Source organism: Fistularia commersonii, chromosome 14, assembly GCF_037954325.1.
Source record: "Fistularia commersonii isolate RoL2024-O1a breed Wild chromosome 14, RoL_Fcom_v1.0, whole genome shotgun sequence".
Taxonomy (NCBI): Eukaryota; Metazoa; Chordata; class Actinopteri; order Syngnathiformes; family Fistulariidae; genus Fistularia; species Fistularia commersonii.
In genome coordinates, this window is record NC_141297.1 from 7,724,002 (window position 1) to 7,747,188 (window position 23,187).

Genomic DNA, 23,187 nt, shown 5'->3' on the forward strand with positions numbered 1-23,187 from the left:
ATTTGTCATTTTTTCAAAATTCTTTAAGTTTATTCAATTATTTTTTAAAGTTAATTGTTTTCCATTTTTTAAGTCATTCTCCATAATTTGGTAAAAAATGATTTAAATCATATATTATGTATGTTTGTATTTTGGATTGAATTTATTTTTGTATTTTTTATGTTTTTGTTTTTTTTTGTTTGTAAATTTGTGGACTTTTTTTTTAACATTCATGGTTAAATCCTTTATTTTATTTCTTATTATCAATTTTTTTTCAATATTTGTTTGTAAATTTGTGGACTTTTTTTTAACATTCATGGTTAAATCCTTTATTTTATTTCTTATTTTCAATCCTTTTTGTCTCAGGATTTTCATGTTAAATTAAAACCAGATTATCTTTTTATTCACTTATTATTCAATTTTTAAAATGAAAATCTTACTGTGACCAAATGGTTCCCTTTCATTTCATTTAGAAATGAATCAGGCTTTATGTTTTTGAATTATGAAATAAAGATTATTATTTTACATATGTCATAATATATATAGTGGAAATGCTATAGAGAGAAAAATCCGTCCAGGCTCGCCAAGTTTCCACGAGAATAAAAGAGGAAGAAGAATCCAAGCTGTTATCAAATGTTAACTCTTTATTCGAATAAGTAAAAAAAGGTGCAGGTATCACAGGTGCCGTCCGCCTCGCTCTCTGCTTCCTCGCATGAAACACACTGCTTATTTTTTATTTTCATTTTATTTCTTTTTTTTTTATCCTCTAAAACATATTTACATGTGAAATGTCCTCGTTTCCAAACCGTCTAATTATTTATTTATTTATGTATTTCTTTATTTTATCTATGTATTTATCTATTTTAAATCACGTACAGGATCCGAATCTCGACCGGTGATTAAACGTTTTATTAAAGTGCTTTTTTCTTCTTCTTCTTCTTCTTCTTCTTCTTCTGCTTCTTCTGCTTCTTCTTCTTCTTCACACACACAGGTGCGTGCGCGCGCACACACACACACACACGCGTACACACACACACACACACACAGGCAAAACCTCCGTCTTTACATAGAAATACATTATATAGATCTGCACTGTGGCATGTGGTGGTTGGGGCCAAGGGTGGAGGTGGAGGTGTGTACATTTGTGTGTGTGTGTGTGTGCGCGCGTGCACGCGTGTGTGTGTGTGGTGTGTGTCACAGAGAGTCCGTAAAAGTACAAGTATTCGTCATCTCCGAAGTACAATTTGAAACTTGACATATACAAATAAATAGTAGTCATAGCCGAGGGTAGGGGGCGGGGCCAGGGGGAGTGGGCGGGGCTATCGCATGCAAACATCAGCAATTATCAAGCAGTACCATGTTTCATTACTGGTGATGCGTTTGAGCAGGGTGCAAAAAAAAAAAAAAAAAAACTTTCTGGTGGCGTTTCCTCAAAGTATTTCTACTTAAACCAGTGTTTCCGCCGGGCGCCGTGAAACGTTTGTTTTTTTTTATTTGTTTATTCTCTAAGGATGCACACCGCATGACGCTAACAGAAAGCTGGTTTGAAGTATCTGACCCGTGTGTTATCATAAAAAAAAAAAAAAAAAGTGAGGATAATGTTGCAAAAAAAAAAAAAATAATAACAAAAAAAAAAAAAAATATCCCCGAACTACTCCTTGTCCATTTCCACGTACTGCGAGTGGTTGTCAGGGGATTTGCTGTGAGTTTTGCTCAAGTGCAGTTTGACGGCGTGGTTGCTGGCGAATGTCCGGCAGCAGAGCTTACACTTGAACTTGGAGTCGCCGTCGTCCTCCGAGGGCGGGGCCTCCGCCGCCCTGACGCTCAGCGCCTTTGACAGCTCCGCCTCCTCCACCTTGGTCTGGTTCTCCACGGGCATTTTGCACATGTCCTTGATCTGGAAGCCCAGGTGGGACTCCAGGTGGGAGATGAAGGCGGTCGGTGAGCGGAACTGGGAGGCGCAGTCATTGCAGTAAAACACCGGGTGGCCCGTGTCCATGTTCTTCAGGAACTTGGTGCCCCCGGTTTTCCGCAGCTGGTACTTAACGTTAGCTAGCCAGTGGCTGATGGTGGTCATGGAGAGTCCGGTGAACTTTGAGATGTGCATGCGCTCCTGCGGGCCCAGGTCTGAGAGCAGGTACTTCCCCTCCGACGTCAGGAAGAGGCTGGAAGCGAACTGGGCCTGCAGGATGAGGAGGTGGCGCGGGTTCCAGTTGGACTGCCGGCCCTTGCGCTTGTGAACGGAGTAGACCTCGGCCGACACGTCCTCGAACCGCCGCACGTCCGACTCCAGCTTCATGGCCGGGATCCTGGACGGCACGGACGGCTTGGGCGTGGTGGCCTTGGGAAGCACTTTGACCATGTCGGCGATGTCGGACAGGGCGTACTTGTGGGGCATCGGCGCGGAGCCGGCCTGCAGGAGCGACGAACCCGTCCGTCCGGGTTTGGACTTGGTCAGGTCTATCGGCTGGTCATCGCCCAGGAAGAGAAAGGCGCTCCGGGGCCGGTCCCTCGCGGATCCCCCGAGCTTGTCGGCGCCCCGGTTCACGTCGGCGAAGATGGACTGGATGTGCGAGAGCCTTTCCGCCCTGGAGCTTCCGGGCTTGTTGGCTTTGCCCAGGTGGTTGTTGAGCACCGACTGCAGCGCGCTGAGCGGGTTGACGCCCAGCGTTTCCACCATGTCATCCGGGGGCTCCGAAGTGGCGCCGCGCCTGACGCCGGCAGAGGGGCTGGGCGACTTGCCTCTGTCAGAGAAGTCCGGGCTCAGCTTCCCTTTGATCGCCTCGCTCCCTTCGTTCCCGCCGTCCGCCTCCAGCTTTGAAGACGGCGAGGCATCGTCCTGACAGTCGCTGTCATCGTTCTCCGCCAGATCAAACCCGCCGCTCTGACTGTCTTTGCCGTCGCTAACGCCGGCCTTTTCCTGTTTGACGTCCAGGCTTCTGCGGTGTCCCAGGGGAGCCTCGGCGCCGGCGGCACCTTGGCACTGCTTTCCCTTGGGGGCGATCGGCCTCAGCTTGTGGTTAAACGGCTGCCTCAGAGGCGTCGGAGGCGAGGCGGAGAGCGGAGCACCTTTGATGATCCCCGAGAGCTGATAGGCGGCGTGGATGCTCGGGTAGGCGCTCCAGCTCGGCGTCCCCGTCTGAGCTTTGTTGATAGCGGAGGCCACCGTGTTGGCTAAAGATTTCAGGATGTCGCCCCCTCCGCCAGAGTCCTGCTCCAGATCTTCCTCTCGCAGATAAGGGTACTTGAAATCCCCATCGTCCGCTTTTTGATCCTCGCTCTCCTGCTTGTCGTCTTTGCTTTCCGATTCCTCCGTCCCGTCCGACGCGCCGCCTCCCCGGCTGTCCTTCTCGCTGCTCCCCCCCGGGGACAGGTGCGCCTTCGGAGACGCCTTCCCGCCGTCGGCGGACTCGGCCAGACCCTGGATCTTCTCCACGGCCAGCGGGTCGAGCGCTAGCTGTTTCCCCTTCTTGGACGCCGAGCTGGTGACCTTGATGAAATGGCCCGTCACCATCATGTGCGTGGTGAGCTGCTGCAGGGTGTCGTGGGAGCTGCCGCACTCCATGCATTTCAGGATCTGCGACTTGCACGTCTCGAACTGCCACGTGTAGCTCGCCCCGTTCTGATAGCCGTAGCGGTTGTTGGCGGCGTTGGCGGCCGTGGCGGCCCGCTGCGCTTCGGCGTACCCGGGCGCGCCGGTGGTGGAGTCCGGGGAGCACGGCCTGGCCACCTCGAAGGCTCGCTTCTTGGCCGGCGGCAGCAACTTGGGCGTTATGACGGGGATGGGCTCTTTTAAAGGCACTTTCTGGTAATGCTTGGTTTTGATCATGTGAACGCTCAGGTCCTGAAGCGAGTCAAAGGAGTGGCCGCAGAACATGCACTTCAGCACCTTCTGCGCATCCTCCTTGCCCTCCATGTCCTGCAGGTTGCGCTTCCTGGATTTTGAGGAGGATGCAGCGCCACCGCCGCTCTGTCTACCATGATTGTTGTCCTGGTAGTGCCCGCTCTTGTTCATGTGCACCGTAAGCTCCACCAGCGTGTCGTACGCCGCGCTGCAGTCCTTGCAGCGGAAGCGGCTGGCGCCCGTGAAGACGGAGCCGCACGGCTTGGCGCTCTGGCGGTACAAGTGGACCGAGCTGAAGAGGTTGGGTTTGGAGGCGGGTTTCGGTGACAGCGTCTGCTGCAAGGTCTTGGACAAGGCGTCCTGGTGCCAGTCGAACTCGCTCTTGGCGCCGCCGTTGGTGCTGTCGCAGTTGGCTTTGCTGGTGTTTTTGCCCATTTTCAGATCTGAACCCAGGTGGGTCCAGTAGGAGTCGGAGAGAAAGTTCGCGTAGGCCGCCTTCATCTTCTGCAGGCTGCCGCCCGTCTCGTCTTTCTGTACCGAGCCGCGGCTCTCCTCGTCCCGCTGGCTCTCGGGCGGCGAGGAGGTCCTGAAGTCGGAGAGTCTGTCGCTGGCGTCGCTGAGCCGCGACTCCAGCTCCGCCTCCTGGTTGGAGAGGACGCTGACCGGGGAGTTCTGCTCGCTGTAGCTGTTGGTGCTCTTGGCTTCAGGCTCTCGGTCCTCCGACATTTTCGGGTTGGGCTTCTCGGAGCGCTCGTCCTCGGCCTGAGCGTCGTTCTCTCCATCGTCGTCCTCCGTGATGGCGCCGTCGGGGAGAGCGCCGTCCTCATCGGGCTCGTACACTGGAAGACACCAGAGGAGATGCGGCACTTTGTCAAAACTTTTTGCTCCCCAATTTTTTTTTTTTCATACAAAAAAACATGACGATCGCAATCATGGCTCCAGATCATGTGACCGTAACCATAGCGACAGCTAAGCACAACAAATGAGGCATAAGATGGATAGAGTAAGAACTAAGACGTGTGACTGTTTTAAAACTACAATCTATAAACTACGATTTTAAAAATGGCCGCCGTTGTGAGGACAAAGCGATGTTACGAACTCCAATCTCTGACGGTCCGTACCATCTCCGACAGTCGGGGGGGGGGCTGCCTTCCGCCCGGGTCGGACCACGATGACAATCTTTCTAACTAATTCATGCTTTCACTTCTCGGGTCCCGTACGACTGTTTTGCTCCGTCCGAGCCGTTCAGAGTCGGTCCAGGCTCTCGCCGCCCCAAATGTTTTCGTTACCAGACGGCCGTTGGCCGGCTGAGTCATGCAGCCTGCCGACTTCGTGACGCGTTCGGGGTCCGTCTGGCCGGGAGTCGTCGTTTTACGGTATTTGCCGGCACCCGAAGGGACCCCCGGTTCTTCTGAGAGCTCTTAACGCTGATCGCCCACGGCCGGTTAGGGGGTGATTATGGCAGTAATGGAGGCCCTAAAGCTGCGATGAAAATACAGACCCGTAACCACGGAAACCATCACGACACACCCCCAGGGCCAAAGGCGAAATGTTTTGGACGCAAAACCCGGAGAGCAGCTCAAACAAACACCTAAAAAAGATTAAAAAAAGGGGACGATCCGTCAAGGCGTTCTATTTTCCCTGACAGCCTCATAAACAGCAATTACTCCCCGCCATTATTCACCTGTTGGCGCCGCACAAACATTATTGCTTTAATTAACAGGTAATTAAACCGTGCTATGTCTAATTGACACGTTTCCCACCATCCAATTAAGAGCGAACCCCCGACTCAGCTTCAGGGTTTTTTGTTTTTTTAAATTTTTTTTTACCCCTGTCGCACGGCAACCGTGTCGGGAAAAACGTGCATTTTTGACGCACACATGCGGGTGGGCGCGATTTAATATTTTTCAATTTCGTTCGAGGAACGACGGGAACCTTTCAGTTGTTTTTTTTTTTTTTTTTCTTGTGTCCCGTCTGAAAATAAAACTCTCGCTTTTTGTCCTGTTTTTTTTTTTTTTTTTTTCATGAAATCAATATTTCACAAGAGCCTCCAGAGGACCCCTCCCCTCCTCCCGGAGGTGGAAACGCCTCGGCGGCTAATGGACGGGAGACGTTCGGACTTTTCGGAGTGTGTGCGGAGAACGGGGGCGGAAACACACACACACACACACCAGATCCCCCAATGCGCCGTGACCTTGATCTAACGCGAGATGGGAGTCATGATTGGCCGAGCCGGACGGCTGATGGCCTCCGAAACGCCCCCGATCCAGAGGGAGGGGTTTCTGGGTAGCACATAGGTATGTTTTATTTATCCTCCTCCATACAGGACCGGCGGTGAGGGAGGACACCGGCGGCTGTGACAGGCTGCCGCTTGATGCCCTCGCGCTTCAAAGGTGTCACTAAAAACTGAAAAGAGCGATAAGACGTCGACAACAAAGCGTGTGTGAGTGTGTGTCGCTGCTGTGATGGATAAATGGAAATGGATGATTCCTTTCACAAACATGCAATTTTCTTATCCTCCATATTTTTTTTCGAGGGGCTAACACCCACTAACACTTTTGGTGATTTTGTGGGTAACTGTGGCAACAGAAATTACGCTAAATCACACGGAAGTAGAAGAAATCCATAGAAACGAATGAGTAGTAGTTTTTCGGACGGTTCCTCCCGAGGGGTTTTCATCAAGCCTAACAACGTGTAAATCAATGGACGCGATGTTTCCAGTAACCATGGCGACAAAAATAACCACCAAAATCCACACATATAAATTAAGTGAACGGATTTGGATCCAAACTGGATTTGGACCCGAGAACCCCCGGCAGGGTGTTTATATCTAAATATGTGTCTCAAATCGTGGCTGGTGAGGAATATCATTTTTGGTGACGGTTTTCAGGTGACCATGGCAACGGGGGCAGCCAAGAAATACACACAAAGAATGTGTGTATTTTTCCCATAGGACTGAATACGGACTCCAAGAAAAAAAAAATGCCGCCAAAAACGAAACACAAAATCCAAAAACGCACACACACACACACACACACACACACACATCCCTGAAATGCACTTTGCAAAACTTTAATACCCGTGGTTGAGTCTTATCTCGGTATCTGAGGGGAGGTAAACACCAGGGCAGCGCCTCTCCATCAGACGGAGGGAAAAAAAGTACTTCTAAACTCTTAGCAAACAAGGTTGTTGGGGAAAAAAAGGAGCCTTAATATCGTTCAACAAAAACAGGAAGTCAGATCCAGAACAAAACGCAACTTTGAAGTCGACATCGGTGAGCAGTGTTTCATCGGCATCGACGCTCATATTTTTAAAATCCCCCGGGATCCTCGGATGTACGAGAGGCGACTGGAACCGCGGTGACGCCTCCGGCAGGAACAATTGGGAGAATTATGTTACGATTATGGTGATTGGCGGCCCGCTGGTTCGCCTCACAGCAAGAAGGTCTCTGATTGGATCACCGACTGAAGGGCCTTCCTGTGCCGTGTTGTTCTGCGCGGAACACGTTCTCATCCAAATGCATCAACAGCTTGGCGAAGGGTTCCCTTGGCATCAAATATTGATGCATTGGAATCCCCTTTTTGTGTCAACATCAATATCTCTATCGAAACCCAAGCAAAGTAAAAGCAGAGAATTTTCTACATTTGTGTTCGACATGAGAAATTGCAACACTTCTTCAGGTTCGGCGTAAAACGACGCTCCAGGTACGCCAAAAAAAAAGGGGTGCCCAGGGTGTCCCTGGGCTTATTAGCCTGTAACAGGATTATTAGCCTGTTGCGCTAATAGCATTCTAGCTGTCTTACGTGATAGGCCTCGCCGCGCTGCCGGATTTAAGGCCTTGTTTTTCCGGACAAAGACGATGCCTCTTTAAGGAGCGCCGGCTCCCGGCGAGCAGCCCGTCGTAAGTAGCCTGACGAAACAAGCGAAGATTTAGCGCGTCGTAAAGCCTCCAATCTGTGTCACTGCAAATTTATGTCTTCAGAAAGAGATATGCAAAAGGTCAAAAAACCCGAGGTGTCCGTCATAAATCAGGCGGGCTGAGATGTTTTATAACCTTTATCCGTGGGAGCAGACTCCTGGCACAGCCAGGCCCCGGATTTACCGAAGCGGCGGCCAAAATACTTCTTCCTCTTCATCTATGCCTTTTTTTTTTTGCGTCCGCCGAGAAAAGGTTTTCACCGCTGCAGCCACGGCAGCCCGACCGCGCAGAACGCCGTCCTATATTTAGAGAACAAATGTATATTTTTAGCCTTTCGATCTCAATATGCGCTAAAACCCGCCGCCGCTGCTACTGCCGCCCCCTCCCTCAAGATCCTAAACCCATCAGTCATTCGCTCTCTTTCCAGCGAAAACAGAAAGGTTTCGAGCATTAACACGCCGGCTGCGATGTTTGTAATAGCAAGGGCGCCGGCGTTTATCCCGGCGAAGGTCAGCGGTTCCGCTGTTGATCCGGCGAACCGGGGAAGGGAGGGGGGGAGGCGTAGCGGCCCGGGGCGCTCGGCTAATGGACGGCCGCAACGCCCGCTCCGGGACTCTGGCGCGTTTCCGCGGTAACACAATCTTCAGAGGAGATTGGGTAATTCATAGGTGCCGGTGACAGGTCTGCAGGCCCCCCCCCCCCCCAATACCACGCCGCCGCTGTGGCCCCTCCCAACCCCTCCTCACTTGTCTCAGGCTACAGTTTTTTGCAGCTCACAAATCAATATCTCTTTTTACTTCCCATTGATTGCCTGGCGGTGGGACCGACTTAAGCAGGACTGTTATGACATTTCTAGACATCCCCAACACACACACACACACACACACACACACACACACACAGACATATACACACCAAGCCGGAACAATCAATTACATGTGCGCGGCAATCAAAATCTCTTTGCAAGAAAACGAAGCTGCTCCGTGACATTTTCATCTCACGGATTTATGCCGTGGAAAGTAAAGGGGAGGGGGGCGTGGGTTGTGTGTGTGTGTGTGTGTGTGTGTGTGTGTGTGTTTGTGAGGGTACACTAACGACCAAGGGTCGGGGGCCGGGCGCTGTTTCCTGATGTCTGCGCTCGATGATCCCGCCGGTTTAGGGGGGTCCCTTTAGCAGGGAAAGTAGTAATGATTTACGACCTGGGAAGTTTTGGCTCATTTTTTTTGTTGTAAAATTTAAAAAAAAAAACATAAACAACAACATTGTTCCACTTCATGGTAATTTTAATTCTTTTAAATTAAATGTGTTTTTAAAAATGCGCATTATGACAGAAAAGTTAAGTCTGTTTAGTCTCAAAAAAGGCCTTGCAAGTTTTTTTAATTTTTACAGTGAAACATTTCAATATTAAAAATGAAGAACAATCCATTGTTATACTTTAAAGGTAATTTCGATTTTTTTTTTTTTTATATATAAAATATTTTTAAAAATCCCCATATTGATGGTAAAATCCGGTCTGTTTTGTTTGGGGAAAAAAACAAAATAAATTATCTTGCATTTTGCAATACAAAGAGGGGTCTATAAATAGATAAATGACTGTTAATCTCCAGGGGGAAATCAAATAAATAACTTAATAAATGCTACATCCCATTTGGACACCAGTGCAGTTTGTAGCAGTGTTGCCATGTCCAATGTTTTACAGTTATTTCGGGCAAACCAACCCAGACGTCCTGTATTACTGCAAAGGAGTACTCCGATGTACTAAAGTGATACTTCAAAAGTACTTCTCGCGTATTCCTTTTTAGTATCCTGCAGCTTTCCAAGTATCTTTTTACTTTTTCTCCTCGCAGTCCTTCAGCCGCCTACATTTCAATGCGGTTGTTAGTTTCCGGGTGATTTCTCGCTACTTCTGAGCGATTATTTTTCCGTTTGTCACCCCGATATTATTGTTATGAGTTACTTTTTTAATATTTCCCAACTGTCTCGCCCATTTTTCTCACGCTTAGCAGATTTAAAAATGCCATTTATTCCATTTGCATGCTTCATCGGCAGTTATAAATAGGAAATAGAAAAGTAGCTGCCATTTGAAACTCAAAAAGTTGCAAGGGCCTTTTGTGTCTTCTTTTTTTTTTTTTTTTTAGTCTTCGTGACGACGTCTGATGAGACGAGCATGACGGCGGCTCTGATACCCGACAGTCAAATCCGACGAATCTCGCCTCGCACCCGACATCAAACGGAAACCCTGCGATCGCCTTGACGACGCGTCTGATGTCGGCTGCGAAGCTCACGTGAGGAAAGGGCTCCAGGAGTTAATTCGCCCCGGAGCTGTTCGACAAAGATCCATAAACACCTTGTTTTTGTTTTTTTTTTAGCTCCCGGTTGCTTCCTGTCAGGAAATGGCGCCCTGGGAGGGCGGGGGACACGACGATGAAACGAAAAAAAAATAAAAAATTCACCTGCAGGTTAATTGATATTAGGCAGACAAGAGGGAGTTGCCAAAAGAGCTTGGAAAAAAAATCTTCATCTTTGAATACCAAGAATTGTTTAATAAGCAGACGCCATCTTTAATCTGCTTACAAGGCCTTTGTTTCTTCTTAACATTCACAGATACATGTAGAGATATTTATACCTATATATCCATTATATATATGCATATGCAGTATACATATCAAAGGGTAATGATTGATCTCAATTAATATATTGAGGTCATGAATGAAAAATCAATAATTGATGCAAATATAATAATTTAATAATTTTCATCAATTATTTATTTTTCAATCATGGCTACAATTTTTTGAAAATCCTGTTGCCGTTCTAGATAGCCCTCTGGACTAAATGGGACAGGCCTGAGCCCCTGACCCCCGTGAACCCTTTTGAGGTTTATGAATGAATGAATGAATGAATGAATGAATGAATGAATGAATGAATGAATGTTAACCTGGTAAAAATGTTGATTTACAATCTGCTTTAATTTCATGTCATTTATCCAAATGGGGATTTGATCTGTATCTGTTTAGAATTGAAAAATTTAATTCAAACTAAAACTAAAAATGTTAAAAATTCAAAAATTTGGAAATAAATATAAATACCAGCAGTATCTTTTGTTTTAGACTTGCCGATTGTCACCGCAATTGTTTCGTTATATTTTTCCGTGCCGAATGTTACAACTCTTTGCAGATGATTTCGGAAACTCACGAAGGGCAAGCGAGAAGTTACTCTCTGAATATCTGCAAAAGTGAAAAAAATAACATTTTAAAGGCATCTTCAAAACAGTTAATTTAAAAAAAAAACCTTCTGTGTGTGGTTTTACCAATTTTAATAATTTCTTCATTTTTATTTCAAACCCCCCCCCAAAAAAAACCAAGCATGTCCGCATCCTTCGATCAGATTTGTTTCAAGAAAATGTCGCGCCTCACATGAACGTTCAATGTTAAAAATAAAATAAACGAATGAATGAGCAAATAGGACATTGCGGTTCAGAGGTGGGCTTCGTTGGCGCTCCATCAGCAGGACAAAACCGCAAGACGGGAAAAAGAAAGATGTGTTAATTTCCGTATGCATGAAGGAGATGTTACTTAAAGCGCATTACGTCCTCCACTAAACACGAGCCGCTCAGGCGGATAAACGCCTCGCCTTCCTGCACCCTTCGCTTCAATATTTCATCCTCTAATGTCGTCCAAAAGTTTGGCGGGCGCATAACGCGTCCGAGGACGGAGGAGAGCGCGCTCACGTGCACGCCCCGGCGCCGCCCCTCCCCAAAGGCCCCCGATTGACCGTACGAGGGTCGCCAACGTTACGCTGTTAACCTGCCATCTGGCTGCTCCCTGGCTGGGAAAAAAAAAAAAAAAAAAAAAAAAAGGGAATGAAAGAATGAAAAAAAGAGGAAAAAAATTATAATAATTGCGGTAATTAATCAAAACTGTTTTCACGATCAACGGCCTGTGAAGTAAAAACACAGCGAAGCTTTTAGAGTGAAATACAGGGAAAGAGAGAGAGCTTTTTAAACACTGGTCGTTTTTTTTTTTTTTGAGCTTTATTTCTTTTCCAGGACATTTTCATAAATAAAACACAGCTTCTCCCCGTGAAACCCATACGTGGCATAAACACTGGCATTAAAATCTTTTTTACTTCTCTTTTACTTCTGCTAATTTACTGCAGTTCTTTTAATAGTGCTGTTGTGGGAGGGGGTCGGGGGTTGTCAGGAGAATATTGGTAGGTAGTCAATAAAAACAAAGTAAAACCAAAACAAGTCAACTAATTCCTGCCCATTTTGAAATTTGGCAAAATTTACACACACACACATACACACACACACACACACACACACACACACACACACACACATACATACACACACGCACACACACAGACTCACGAGCATTATTTTTGCTGAATTTTTTTTCTATCGATCATGTCTTCTTTCTAATCTCAGAAATGTTCTATCTAATGTCCCCAAAAAAGAAAAATATTTACATATATACGTGTGCATGTATACTCACACACACATGTTTATACATTATATGTACATGTACATATATATATGTGTTTCATATGTATATATGTATACATATTGGTGTGTTTGTATATATATATATGTATATATATATACATATTATATATACACACATATATGCCATAATTTACATACACACACATATATATGCTGTAATATGTGTATATATATATACATACACATAATTTTATATATATATGTTTATATATATATATATATATATATATACATATATATAAAAATGTGTGTGTGTGTGTGTGTGTGTGTGTGTGTGTGTGTGTGTGTATATATACACACTGTGTATGGAAAATTTTAGTTCATACACACACAATTTTATACACACTCATAAACACAGTATATACAGTATGTGTCTATACAGTATGTATATTTGAAAAGCAGTTTGCAAAGGCTCATCCAGCTCAGAGAAAACAGTTCACCAGTGGTGGGTTTCCACGGTGACACGCCCTCCGCCCCTCCTCCGAGCAAACAGGAGCGTTTATGGATGATCCCTCTCTCGAGTTCCGGTCAGCAGAGCGGCACCAAGGCTTCAGCTCCGCCGCCGCCGTGAAAAAAGGCCACCTACCCGCGACACCGATCTCGACGCGACGAGGCCCCGGCGCCTCTTTTCCGGCTGGGCCCCCGCGCCTGCCCTCGTCACTGAGCCGGCGCCGTCATTTTACAGGACGCCACTCAAAACCGCCGCCCACGTCAGAGCCGGCCGGGCCACTGAGGAGAACGTCGCCTCGGTTCAAATTCCCCTGATTGAATGTCAGTCAGGAGCGGTTGACGCGGCGACGGCGGCGGCGGGGGAAAGGAGGGGTGTCGTCCGCGTACGAGGTCGCCCTTTCCTCGCTTTTCTGAGGCGGGGGAGTTTGAGATTCACAAAAAAAAAAAAAAAAAAAAAAAAATCAATTAAAATGAGTCCGGGGAAGAGAGACGGGTGTAAACAGGAAGTTGAAGAAATTTGATCCTGCCATTTAAAATTGTCTCTCAAATCATTTCCTTGAATTCTGAATATTTTTCTTCTTATTCTTTTTGGTTTCTGCTCTGTGGCTGATGCCTTGAAAATATTGAAAATTTCTGCCATATTTTTTCTAATTTCTTTGGGATTTAATTTTCACTTTGTTTTTAATTTTTTTGGTTGGGAAATAACTTATTTTTCAGATCTTTTTTTTTTAGAATTAAATCTTTGCTGATCATCAGGACCAGTTTCATCTGCTAACTTCCTCTAGAGATTTTCCACAAAAATGTGACTATTTTAAAAAAATGAAAACCATTAGCTAATGCATCACTGCTAACCGCATCGCAGCTTCTCAACTAGAGTCTGTATGAAAACGTGTCGTGCCAACCTGACATAAGGCTGGTTTTCCGAACCTGGACGACTTTTAATCGCAGCGTCTTTGCCTTTTAAAGTTTCTCTAACATTATCCAAGCCAAACACTCGTCCTGTTGCGAGCTAACAATTTCCTTGGCGGTGCTAAAAAAGGCGCTTAAAAAAGCAACACTGCGGACACGTATCAAATATTTGCTGAAGTTTTTACCTCCTATAGATCCCTGTTTGGAGGAAGACAGTAAAACTATTTATCTATTAGTATAAACAACGTACATTAATTAGTATTTATTACACACACACACACACACACATATATATGTATATGTATATATACATATACACATATATATACATACATATACACATATATACATATATATGTATATATATGTATATATACACACACATATATCTAATATATATATGTACATATATATATATTAGAATACTAATAATTAATAAATACATTTGAAAAAAATCATATTTAATTATATATTTGTATACATATGTTTCAATATTTATAATGAATTATTAAATATTATATATATAATATTTAATATTATATATAATATTTAAAAAAGGTTTTATATATATATACATAGAGAGAGAGAGAGCGAGAGAGAGAGAGATATGTGTATGTAAAAAAAAACAGCAATTCAGGTAAAGCAGCCTGTTCAAATGATTGGAACATGCAGTTTCCAATCAGCAAAGATCAGCTCAGAGGTGCACAAAACTATAAGTATCGGTCAGGCTGTAGTATTTATGCATGGAGAGAAGAAGCACCCCCCCCCCCCCCAGCACCCCCCTTCCACAGAAATGGTGGGATGGCTGAGGGACGCCGGGGGCCCAGGCATCATAAACTTTGCATGAACCCTAAACACCGGCCGTCAACCCAAACAACAACAGCCCTCCATCAAGGTCGGGCCTCCACCAATCTGATAGAGAAATGCCTACGTGTGTGTGTGTGTGTGTGTGTGTGTGTGTGTGTATTCTATTAAAACAATCTGCATTTGACTAACTCTTCCTGCCCGCTCGCTCCCTCTACGCCTCTTTCATTACACCCTGGATGAGCTCCAGACAAAAGCTGCCTTTATTTATTTATTTGTTTATTTTTTTCTGCCGCGACCTTTCTTTCTTTCTTCCTTTTTTTCTTCCTTTCTTTCTTCCAAGTTTGTTAACCGGAGCTCCGTCTCCTCATCCTCCCCCCCCCCACTACTCATCCTCCTCCCCTTCATTAAATGCAATGAAGCCGCGGAGAAGCCCGCTCGGTTCTGTCAGGAACGGCAGCAGGAACCCGAGGCGACACTTCACGGCGAGGATGAAGGCGGACGAGCGGGAGGCGAGACCAGAGGAGGAGGAGTAGGAAAATAAAAAAAAAATAATAATAATAAAAAATAAAACCCGGAGCTTGGCTCGATGGGGCGAGCAGCAGCGAGGCGTCAAAACACACCGCCTTTTTTCTTAATATAAATAAACTCACATTTTATTTTAATGGGAGATTTGATGTCAGGCCCCCCCACCCACTCCGCTCCTTCCCCGTCCAACCCTCCTTTTATCAGAGAAGTGCAAACTTCCAGGTTTGCCTGGTGAAGGTTTGGCAACTGGCACATATGACAGCATTCTAAATAAATGTAATAAATAGAAAAAAAAAAGAAAAAAAATACATAAAAAAGGTTTCCTGGAAAAAAAAAAATCACTTGAATTGACTTAAAAAGTTGTATATAAATCATGAAAAAATTATGATAATGAGAATGAAGTATATGCTGTTGCCTTTCACATCACAGAAAATTGATAGAAATTACAGGTAGCTGCTGACAACCACAACAAAATTGGCAGCCATCACAGACACCATAGCAACCACCACAAAAGCCATAGCAACGGGACAACAACCAGGCGCTATGATGGAAAGTGCTCTACATATATTCTCATTATCATTATTACTGACAACAACCACAACAAGGACCGTAACAGCAACCTCAACACAACCACAGGGACATAAACACGAACAACAACAACTACAACCACAACAAGGACAATAGCGACAACTGTAGCAATATCCACCTTCATCCACCTTGGGCACGGAAACAAGAAGCAGAATAGCAACAATAGCAGCAACAGGATCAACAGCCATAACAAGTTAGCAGGATGTAGGACTGTCAACTAAAAGATGAAACTACATTTTACTTAAATCAGAAAAACTTAAAATTATTTAAAAAAAAAAAATGTTATTAATTTGATTTTTTTTAAGTTTTATTTGAAAATTAACTGTTTAATTCTATTTCAATATTTTTATATTTTTTTATTTATCTAATTCTTTTTATGAAGCTGCACATGAAGTTAGTTGGTGTGAGAGAAGAGGACATGGGATTCAATGGAAGGGAGTAGCTGAAAGAAAAAGAAGTAGAAATTAATAATTGGGTAGGAGAACAAAAAAATAAAAGAAAAAAAAAACGACAATTTTCTAATCAGGCCCCAAAAAATAGCAAAAATTACCAAATACAGAGGAAAGTATTCCAAAACATTGGGGAGGAGACATAAAAAATATGCATATAATTAAAAAGATAAAATTATATTTATGTATTTGATTTGATTTCTGTCATTTTATTTATAAATTAATTATTTTGTTCTATTTAAATAGTCTTTTTTTTTTTTTTTTAATTTATTTATTAATTTTTTGTTTAATTATTTATATAGGACATGAATGTTGGTGGCAGGAGAGAAGATGGCAGAGAATAAGGGAGGGATGAGGAGGGGAAGCTGAAAGGAAAAGATGACAAAATAAATAAATAAGCAAGGACTACATTAAATACATTAAAAAGAATAATAATTAAAAAAAGCGAGAAAAAAAATTCTAGTGAGGCCCCAAAAAATAGCAAAAATTTGCAAATATGAAGGAAACCTGCAAAAAATGTGGGGGGGGTGGAGACACAAGAATTTGTTTACAATAAAAAAATATATATATTATTTATTTATTTTCTATAATTTTATTTGTAAAATCATATTTAATGTTTCATTATTTTTAAATTGTTTACAATTCATTTATTTATTGTTCCTATTATTTAATTGTTCTAATTGGGACCCAAAAAATTGCAAATACTGCTAAAAATGGGAGTGAAATTTCCCCATAAGTGAAAGAGAAATGCGATGACCAGTTGACCCTAAGGCCTATGATCATCCATCACAAACCGCAGTCTTGAACTGCTGAGAAAATCAGATACAAACAACAACAACAAACACACAAACAATCCTCCCTCCAGGTAAAACACGGGCGCTGGGAGCAGTGGAGTCAAGCCAAACAGAAATATTTCCCGGTTTCGCCTGGCAGACGACGCTGTGACATTTGTGTATTTCTTTTCTTTCTTTTTTTTTTCTATTCCGCAGGAAGAAGAGAAGAAGGAGGAAGAGGAGGAGGAGGAGGAGGAGGAGGTGCCCTTTTGTCTTCGTTCACGGCACGAAGGAAAGCGGTTAATTTATTGAAAAGAAGGTAGGCGGGGGAGGCAGCGGGACGGAACTGATACCCCCCCCACACCCACACACACACCCACACACACACCGGCAAGCGCACGTGCACATGCACGGCTTGTAGGTGGTGCACCGGCGGGGGCGGGGCGGGGGGGGTGGGGGGGGGTGACAGAGGAACGGTTAATGGAAATGAGTGACAGGCTTTCAGAATGATTTACAACGGGTGGCGCTGCGGCGGAGCCGGCGCTTGATGGATGATCCTGAAAGACGGAGACGAACCATAAATCATGTCTTTGAATCATTGACAGAGATAAAGGAGGGGGGCGGGGGTGGGGGGGAAGGGGAGGCAGGGCTGGAGAGGGGGGGCGCCATCGACGCTCATCCCTCCAATAATCTACATTGACGAGTTACACTACCCGGCCTTAATTAAAAAGTGAGCGTGGGTCTCCTCCTCGCCTCCTCCTCCGTTTCCTTCCCTTCCAGTCCCCTCCCCTTGCTCCACTGCCGTGTTGCCGGTAATTAAAGATGCGAACTCCCCCCTTCCACCAATAACGCTACCCGCTATCACCCTGTCCCGCCCTGTCCCACCCCCACCACTGCAGAGCTCCTCTCAGAGATAACCTCCACCTCCGGGACAACCGGCGGCTTACCAGGAATCCCCAGGAGAACCCGGGGTATCCGGGAGATTCCAGGAGGTCCAGGGTAAGCCGGAGACCCAAGAGGAACCCTCATAACCCTGGAGGTCTAGGAGAACCCTGAGCCGTGGGGGACTCAAGAGTTTCAGGTGAAGCCAGGAGAACCAAGAGGCTTAGGAGGCTTTGGAGACCCAAGAGACCCGGGAGGTCTTGGAGAATACCGAGGTGACCCAGGAGAACCCAGAAGCTCAGGGAGCCTAGGAACCCCAGAGAGCTCCGGAGACCCAGGAGAACCCAGAGGCTCAGGAGGCTCAAGAAACCCGAGATTCAGGAGAACCCAGGGGCACACATACAGTCTCAGGAGGCCTACGAGACCCAAGAAACCCAGGAAGTCCAGGAGAACCAAGAGGCTCAGGAGGCCTAGAAGACTCACGAGACAGGGGAGGTCGAGGATAACCCTGAGGTGACCCAGTAGAAACCGGAGGCTCAGGGAGCATAAGAGACCCAAAGAGTCTAGGAAGTTCCTGAGAACCCCAGAGTCCCAGAAGAACCCAGAGGCTCGGGAGGCCTATAAGAACCAAGACATGTAGGAGGCTAAGGAGACACCGGATAACCCAGAGACCCAGGATTGCTGGGAGGTCCAGGAGATCCCAGAGACCTGGAAGAACCCCGGAGACCCAAGAGGCCAAACAGATCCAAGAGACCCAGGAAATCTAGAGGAATGCAAAGACACAGGAGGTTCAGTAGACCCTGGAGAAGCAAGAAAACCCAGGACTGCTTGGGACCCAGAAGAACCCTGACATCTGGGAGACCTAAGCAGCTCAGGAGATCCAAGCGGTCAAGCATACAAAGAAGGTCCAGGAGACCCAGGAGAACTCACACCTTCACCCTGTCCATCACTGCCGCCCAGCCCACACAAATATATATGTAAATCAAAAGGCGCAGAAACAAAAATATATTTTTTTTAATCTAATTTTTTCCATTTTTTAATGACTTTTAAAAAATGTAATGATTCTAAAAAAATCCAGATTTGTTCTAAAATTTTCCTTTTTTTTTGACTGATTGATAGTTGGCTTTTTTTTTTTTTAGCAGATTTTAGGCTTTTGGGGGGAAATTCTTGCACTTTCCATTCTTTTCTTTCCAAATTTTTCAGCAAATCTTTCCAAAAATTTTGATGTCCTTGGGCAAAACACTGAATTCCCAAGTCACTCGAAAAGTCCAGACCATTAGCCCTTTAGCCTCAGGTTCTTAGCAACACAGAGAGCCTGCAGCGCCCCCTAGAGGCCTGGAGTTTCATTTGCGGGCCTCGTTTTCAGACTTGACCTTTTAAAATAAAAAATAAAATTCTCCACCAGCCGTGGGACTGGCATCGATGACAACAACAACAACAACAAGGGCATGGGGCTCCATGAGACGGCGGCGTCCGGCCGAGCGCAGACACCGAGGGGGGCGAGATTGGGAGCGTTCCGCTCGCCGTCCGTCTGAAAAAAGACAAACCACCCCGTCGGCGGCTGGAAACAGTCTCGCACTCGGAGGCCGTGAAAGTGATTTTTTTTTTTTTAGGGGGGGATGCGACGCTTTTTCCCAAGCCGAAGGTTTTTTTTTTTGACGGCGTCCTCGGATCACAACACCGTTTGACAGACAAGGGAAATAATTACTTGTCATTCACATGTCGGAGTCTCTGCGTTTGTGTTTGTTGCTCCTCGATTTCTCTCCTTGGCGGGAACTCCCCAACCCCCCCACCCACCAAATACGACTTAATGAACATGAAAGTGAACGCTTCCTTTCAAACACGCCTTTCTGATCACTTCCCGGTGCGTTGTGGGTAATTCTACCTTTTTGTTTCCTTTTGGCAAATATTTACTTTATTCCAAGTGGGGATTTTTGATTTAAATTCAGAGCAGTTGACCTTTACATTAGATGATATACCTTACACTTCTATATATATATATATATATATATATATATATATATATATATTTTTTTTTAATTTTTATTTTATTTTATTTTATTAGATCTCTTTATGGACCTTGCCGTTCCAGTATTGACTATAATTCTATATTGTAATAATATCCATCCATCCATCTATCATCTGTTAGCACTGGTAGCCGGTCAATCGCAGGGCCACATACAGATAACCATTCACCCACTCATTCTGGGCAACTTTCCCAATTTTTTCCAATTAACCTGCTACATGTTTTTGGACTGTGGGAGGAAACAAGAGAATAAACCAGAGAATAAAATACAATAAAAGTTTTAAAAAATAATTTAAAGAAAAAACATGCAAACCCCACACAGAAAGTTGCCCTTGTCGGAATTAAACCAGGGTCCTTCGTGCCGTGAGGCGGAGGCGCTAACCGCTGCACCGCCATGCTGCCCTTTGTGACAATAATTCAATACTGTCTTCACTTGTTGTATTTTATTTTTTGATTGATTCATGAATAATAAATCATCAATTAATAAGATTCTATTTCCCAGGATATCCAGGTGGAGTGGGACCCCCGCAACCCCCCCCCCCCCTTCTGTTTTTATATAAAACAGAGAATATAAATCCTGCCCTGAGAGCCGACGACTGAATGAATCAAATCCTAATGAACTTCCCGGAGTTGCTGGCGGGCCGAGCTTCCCTCGGACACCCAGGCTGATCCATCCCAACCTGGCGCCGCGCCCGCCGTCAAAGTCACCGAAGCGGGCGGTGTGTGTGTGTGTGTGTGTGTGTGGGGGGGGGGGGGGGCTATGGTCCATATTTTCCAAACAAAAGCCCAAACTGACTCTTCAAGCCTCGACCTCGGACGGAAAACTGGTGCTGTGTGTTCCCATTCACGGATCTGGCGGTGGCAATGACACACACACACACACACACACACACACACACACACACACATACATGCGGACACCCCCCCCCCCTTCTCTATAAAACCGACTCTTCTGCCGGGGTGGGGGTGGGGGGGACCACCGTGCTCGCCTTGCCCGGGACGCCACTGCTCGAGTCCTCGGACCGTCGCATTGTTGTTGTTGGACGGCGGTGAAAGCAAACAGCGGCTTGAGGCCCCCCTCCCTCCCCCCCCATTACAGAGAAAAGCTGTACAGTCATTCATCAAAGTGAAGACAAGTGCCCCCCCCCACACACACACACACGACACCTCCCTCCCCCCCCGCTACCAGAGCCTCCCACCACTCTGGGTTTTAACTAGGACTCCAAATAATCCCAGAAATGACAAATGATACTTATATCTGCAGCCCGTGTGCGATCAATAAGCGCGTGGTGCCGCGATCCATCTTCAGACGTATCGACGGATTCGAGGAGGAGCTCTTTATTCAACGAGGGAGTGTGTGTGTGTGTGTGTGGAGGGGGGGGGGTAAATTAACTAGCCGCTAACTCTTTTTTTCTTTCCTTTTTTTTTTTCCCAAGCAAACACCACTCGGATTTGACCTTTTTACACCTCTGGGCTCGTCGGCACGTATTTGACCCCCCCACCGTCTTTTCATCTTTTTATGTCCTCCTCTTTCAGTTCTGAAGTCGCAGCTGAGTTGGGTGATGACTTTGAATTTGCAGGTAATTTATGCGTTTAAAAATCAATTTGATGATTTAAAAACAGAGTTACATTTTAAAGACTTTCAGCTGGAACTTTGACTTGTGTTCTGATATATTTTGAAATTTAGGTCATTTCCTGACACTTTTGCAAAATCCAAGTTTCTTATTTTTTTATTTAATGTTAGCTGATTCTCCGTTAGTTATTTTCTATTTTTGTTCATTTTTCCATAAATAAATCAAATGTCTTGCTTTCTTTACTTTAATTAAATTTTGATTTTATTACATTTTTCTTGGACATTTTAGATCATTTCCTACCCACTTGTTCCTACTTGTCAAAAGAAAAAAAAAACGACAAAAACAAACTAACGCCGCCTCACGTTCATGCTAGCTTTTTTTTTCCCCCCAAACATGTCCGCCTGCAGACCTGAAGTGGGGGTCGACCCTCCTCAGACCCTCCTCCCTCCGCACATGTTTACACGGCGGAGGAGGATCTGACGAGGTGGGGGTGCAGCAGGAGTTGGTGTAATGTGTGTGTGTGTGTGTGTGTGTGGGGGGGGGGGGTCCCGGGGCGGCAGCAGCTGACAGATAGCACTTCACAGCAGCTTTAGCTGCAGCTTCCCCTCAGGGGCCGTGATTGATGACTCGCACCGTCACCTACATCCATTTTCTCCTCCAGTCTGACTCCTCGCAGGTGGAGCCCCCCCACCCCCAGCCCCCCCACCCAAACTCAACCCCCCCCCCTCCGTCACATTCAAGTGGGCCATTTTCAGCGGCTGGTAGTCACAACATCGACTTTGAGCAAAAACCATTTAATCGCACAAGCGCTGAGGAGGAGGAGGAGGAGGGGGAGGGGGGGGGATTTAGTTTGCGATGAAGTTCCCTCTCAGTTTGGAAAACCTTTCTTTTTCATTTAACTCTGCAAAATGAATTCTACAAAATGAATAATTACCCTTTTACCTGCTAATTCAAGTTAGTCTTGGTTTTCAAAGTTCTTTTGATTCATTTGCAATTTTTATATATTTATAAAAAAGCATTTTTTTAGATGATTTCTGAACAAGTCAAACACTGTTTGGTTTTTGGTAATTTCCTTTTTTTCTTCAGGTAATTTACCTGAAATTTAAAAACTTCAAATATGTGAACAATTATTTAAATCTAAAATACTATTGTATTTATTTATGTTTATATTTATTTATTATTTTATTTTCAGACATTTGCAGTCTGTTTTTAGTTATTTTCTTTGGTTTAGTTTTCCCTAGTTCCGCCCCTGTCAAAAGGGAGAGTCCGTTTGGTTCGATCCACACCAAGCCTCTGACTGTCAGAAACTAGCCAGGGCCGACTGGAATCGTCGGGAACGGACAGGGATCCGGGGGAACCAGCGAGAACCGGTTGGAACCGATAGGATAGCGAGGTATCAGAAGCAGGAACAAACAGAAAACAAACAGGAATCATAAGTAACCATCAGGAACCAGCGAGAACCTGAAGGTACGGACTGCAAATGGAACCAACAGGAACCCAGAGGATCTACAGGCTAACCGGCGGGAACAAGGATCCAAGAGGACAAGAACGGACAAGGAACATGCAAAATTCAACAGAAACCGTACAGCAAGTAAGAAGAAACAGGCTACGAACCAACAAAGACCATCATGATCTAGCAGGTACCAGAGGGTAACCAGAGTGAATGAGTAGGAACCAGCAGAACCCGGAAGGAACAGGCTTAAACTGGGAACCAACGAGGAGCATCAGGATCTAGCAGGTAGCAGGCAGGAACAAGAAGTAACCAGCAGGGACATTGAGGAGCCAGAAGCAAGAAGGATCCTCAAGGAACCAGAATAATTCAACAGTAACCGTGCAGTAAGTGAGAAAAAGGAACCAGAAGGAACAAGCTACAACTGGGAACCAACAAGGACCATCAGGATCTAGCAGGTACCTAACAGGAAAAAGAAGTAACCAGCAAGAATAAGGAGGAAGCA

The 23,187-nt window shown here is 45.3% G+C and overlaps 1 protein-coding gene across 1 annotated transcript in view; it reads right to left on the bottom strand.

Moving 5' to 3' along the window:
- Positions 1-896: 896 nt before the first annotated feature.
- Positions 897-23,187, bottom strand: part of tshz2 (teashirt zinc finger homeobox 2) — a 52,718-nt gene continuing 30,427 nt past the window's right edge. Inside the window, exon 2 of the mRNA XM_086159676.1 lies at positions 897-4,662. Within this exon, the coding sequence (XP_086015802.1) occupies positions 1,631-4,662 (3,032 nt within the window). The 3' untranslated portion in view covers positions 897-1,630. The remainder of the gene's footprint in view (positions 4,663-23,187) is intronic.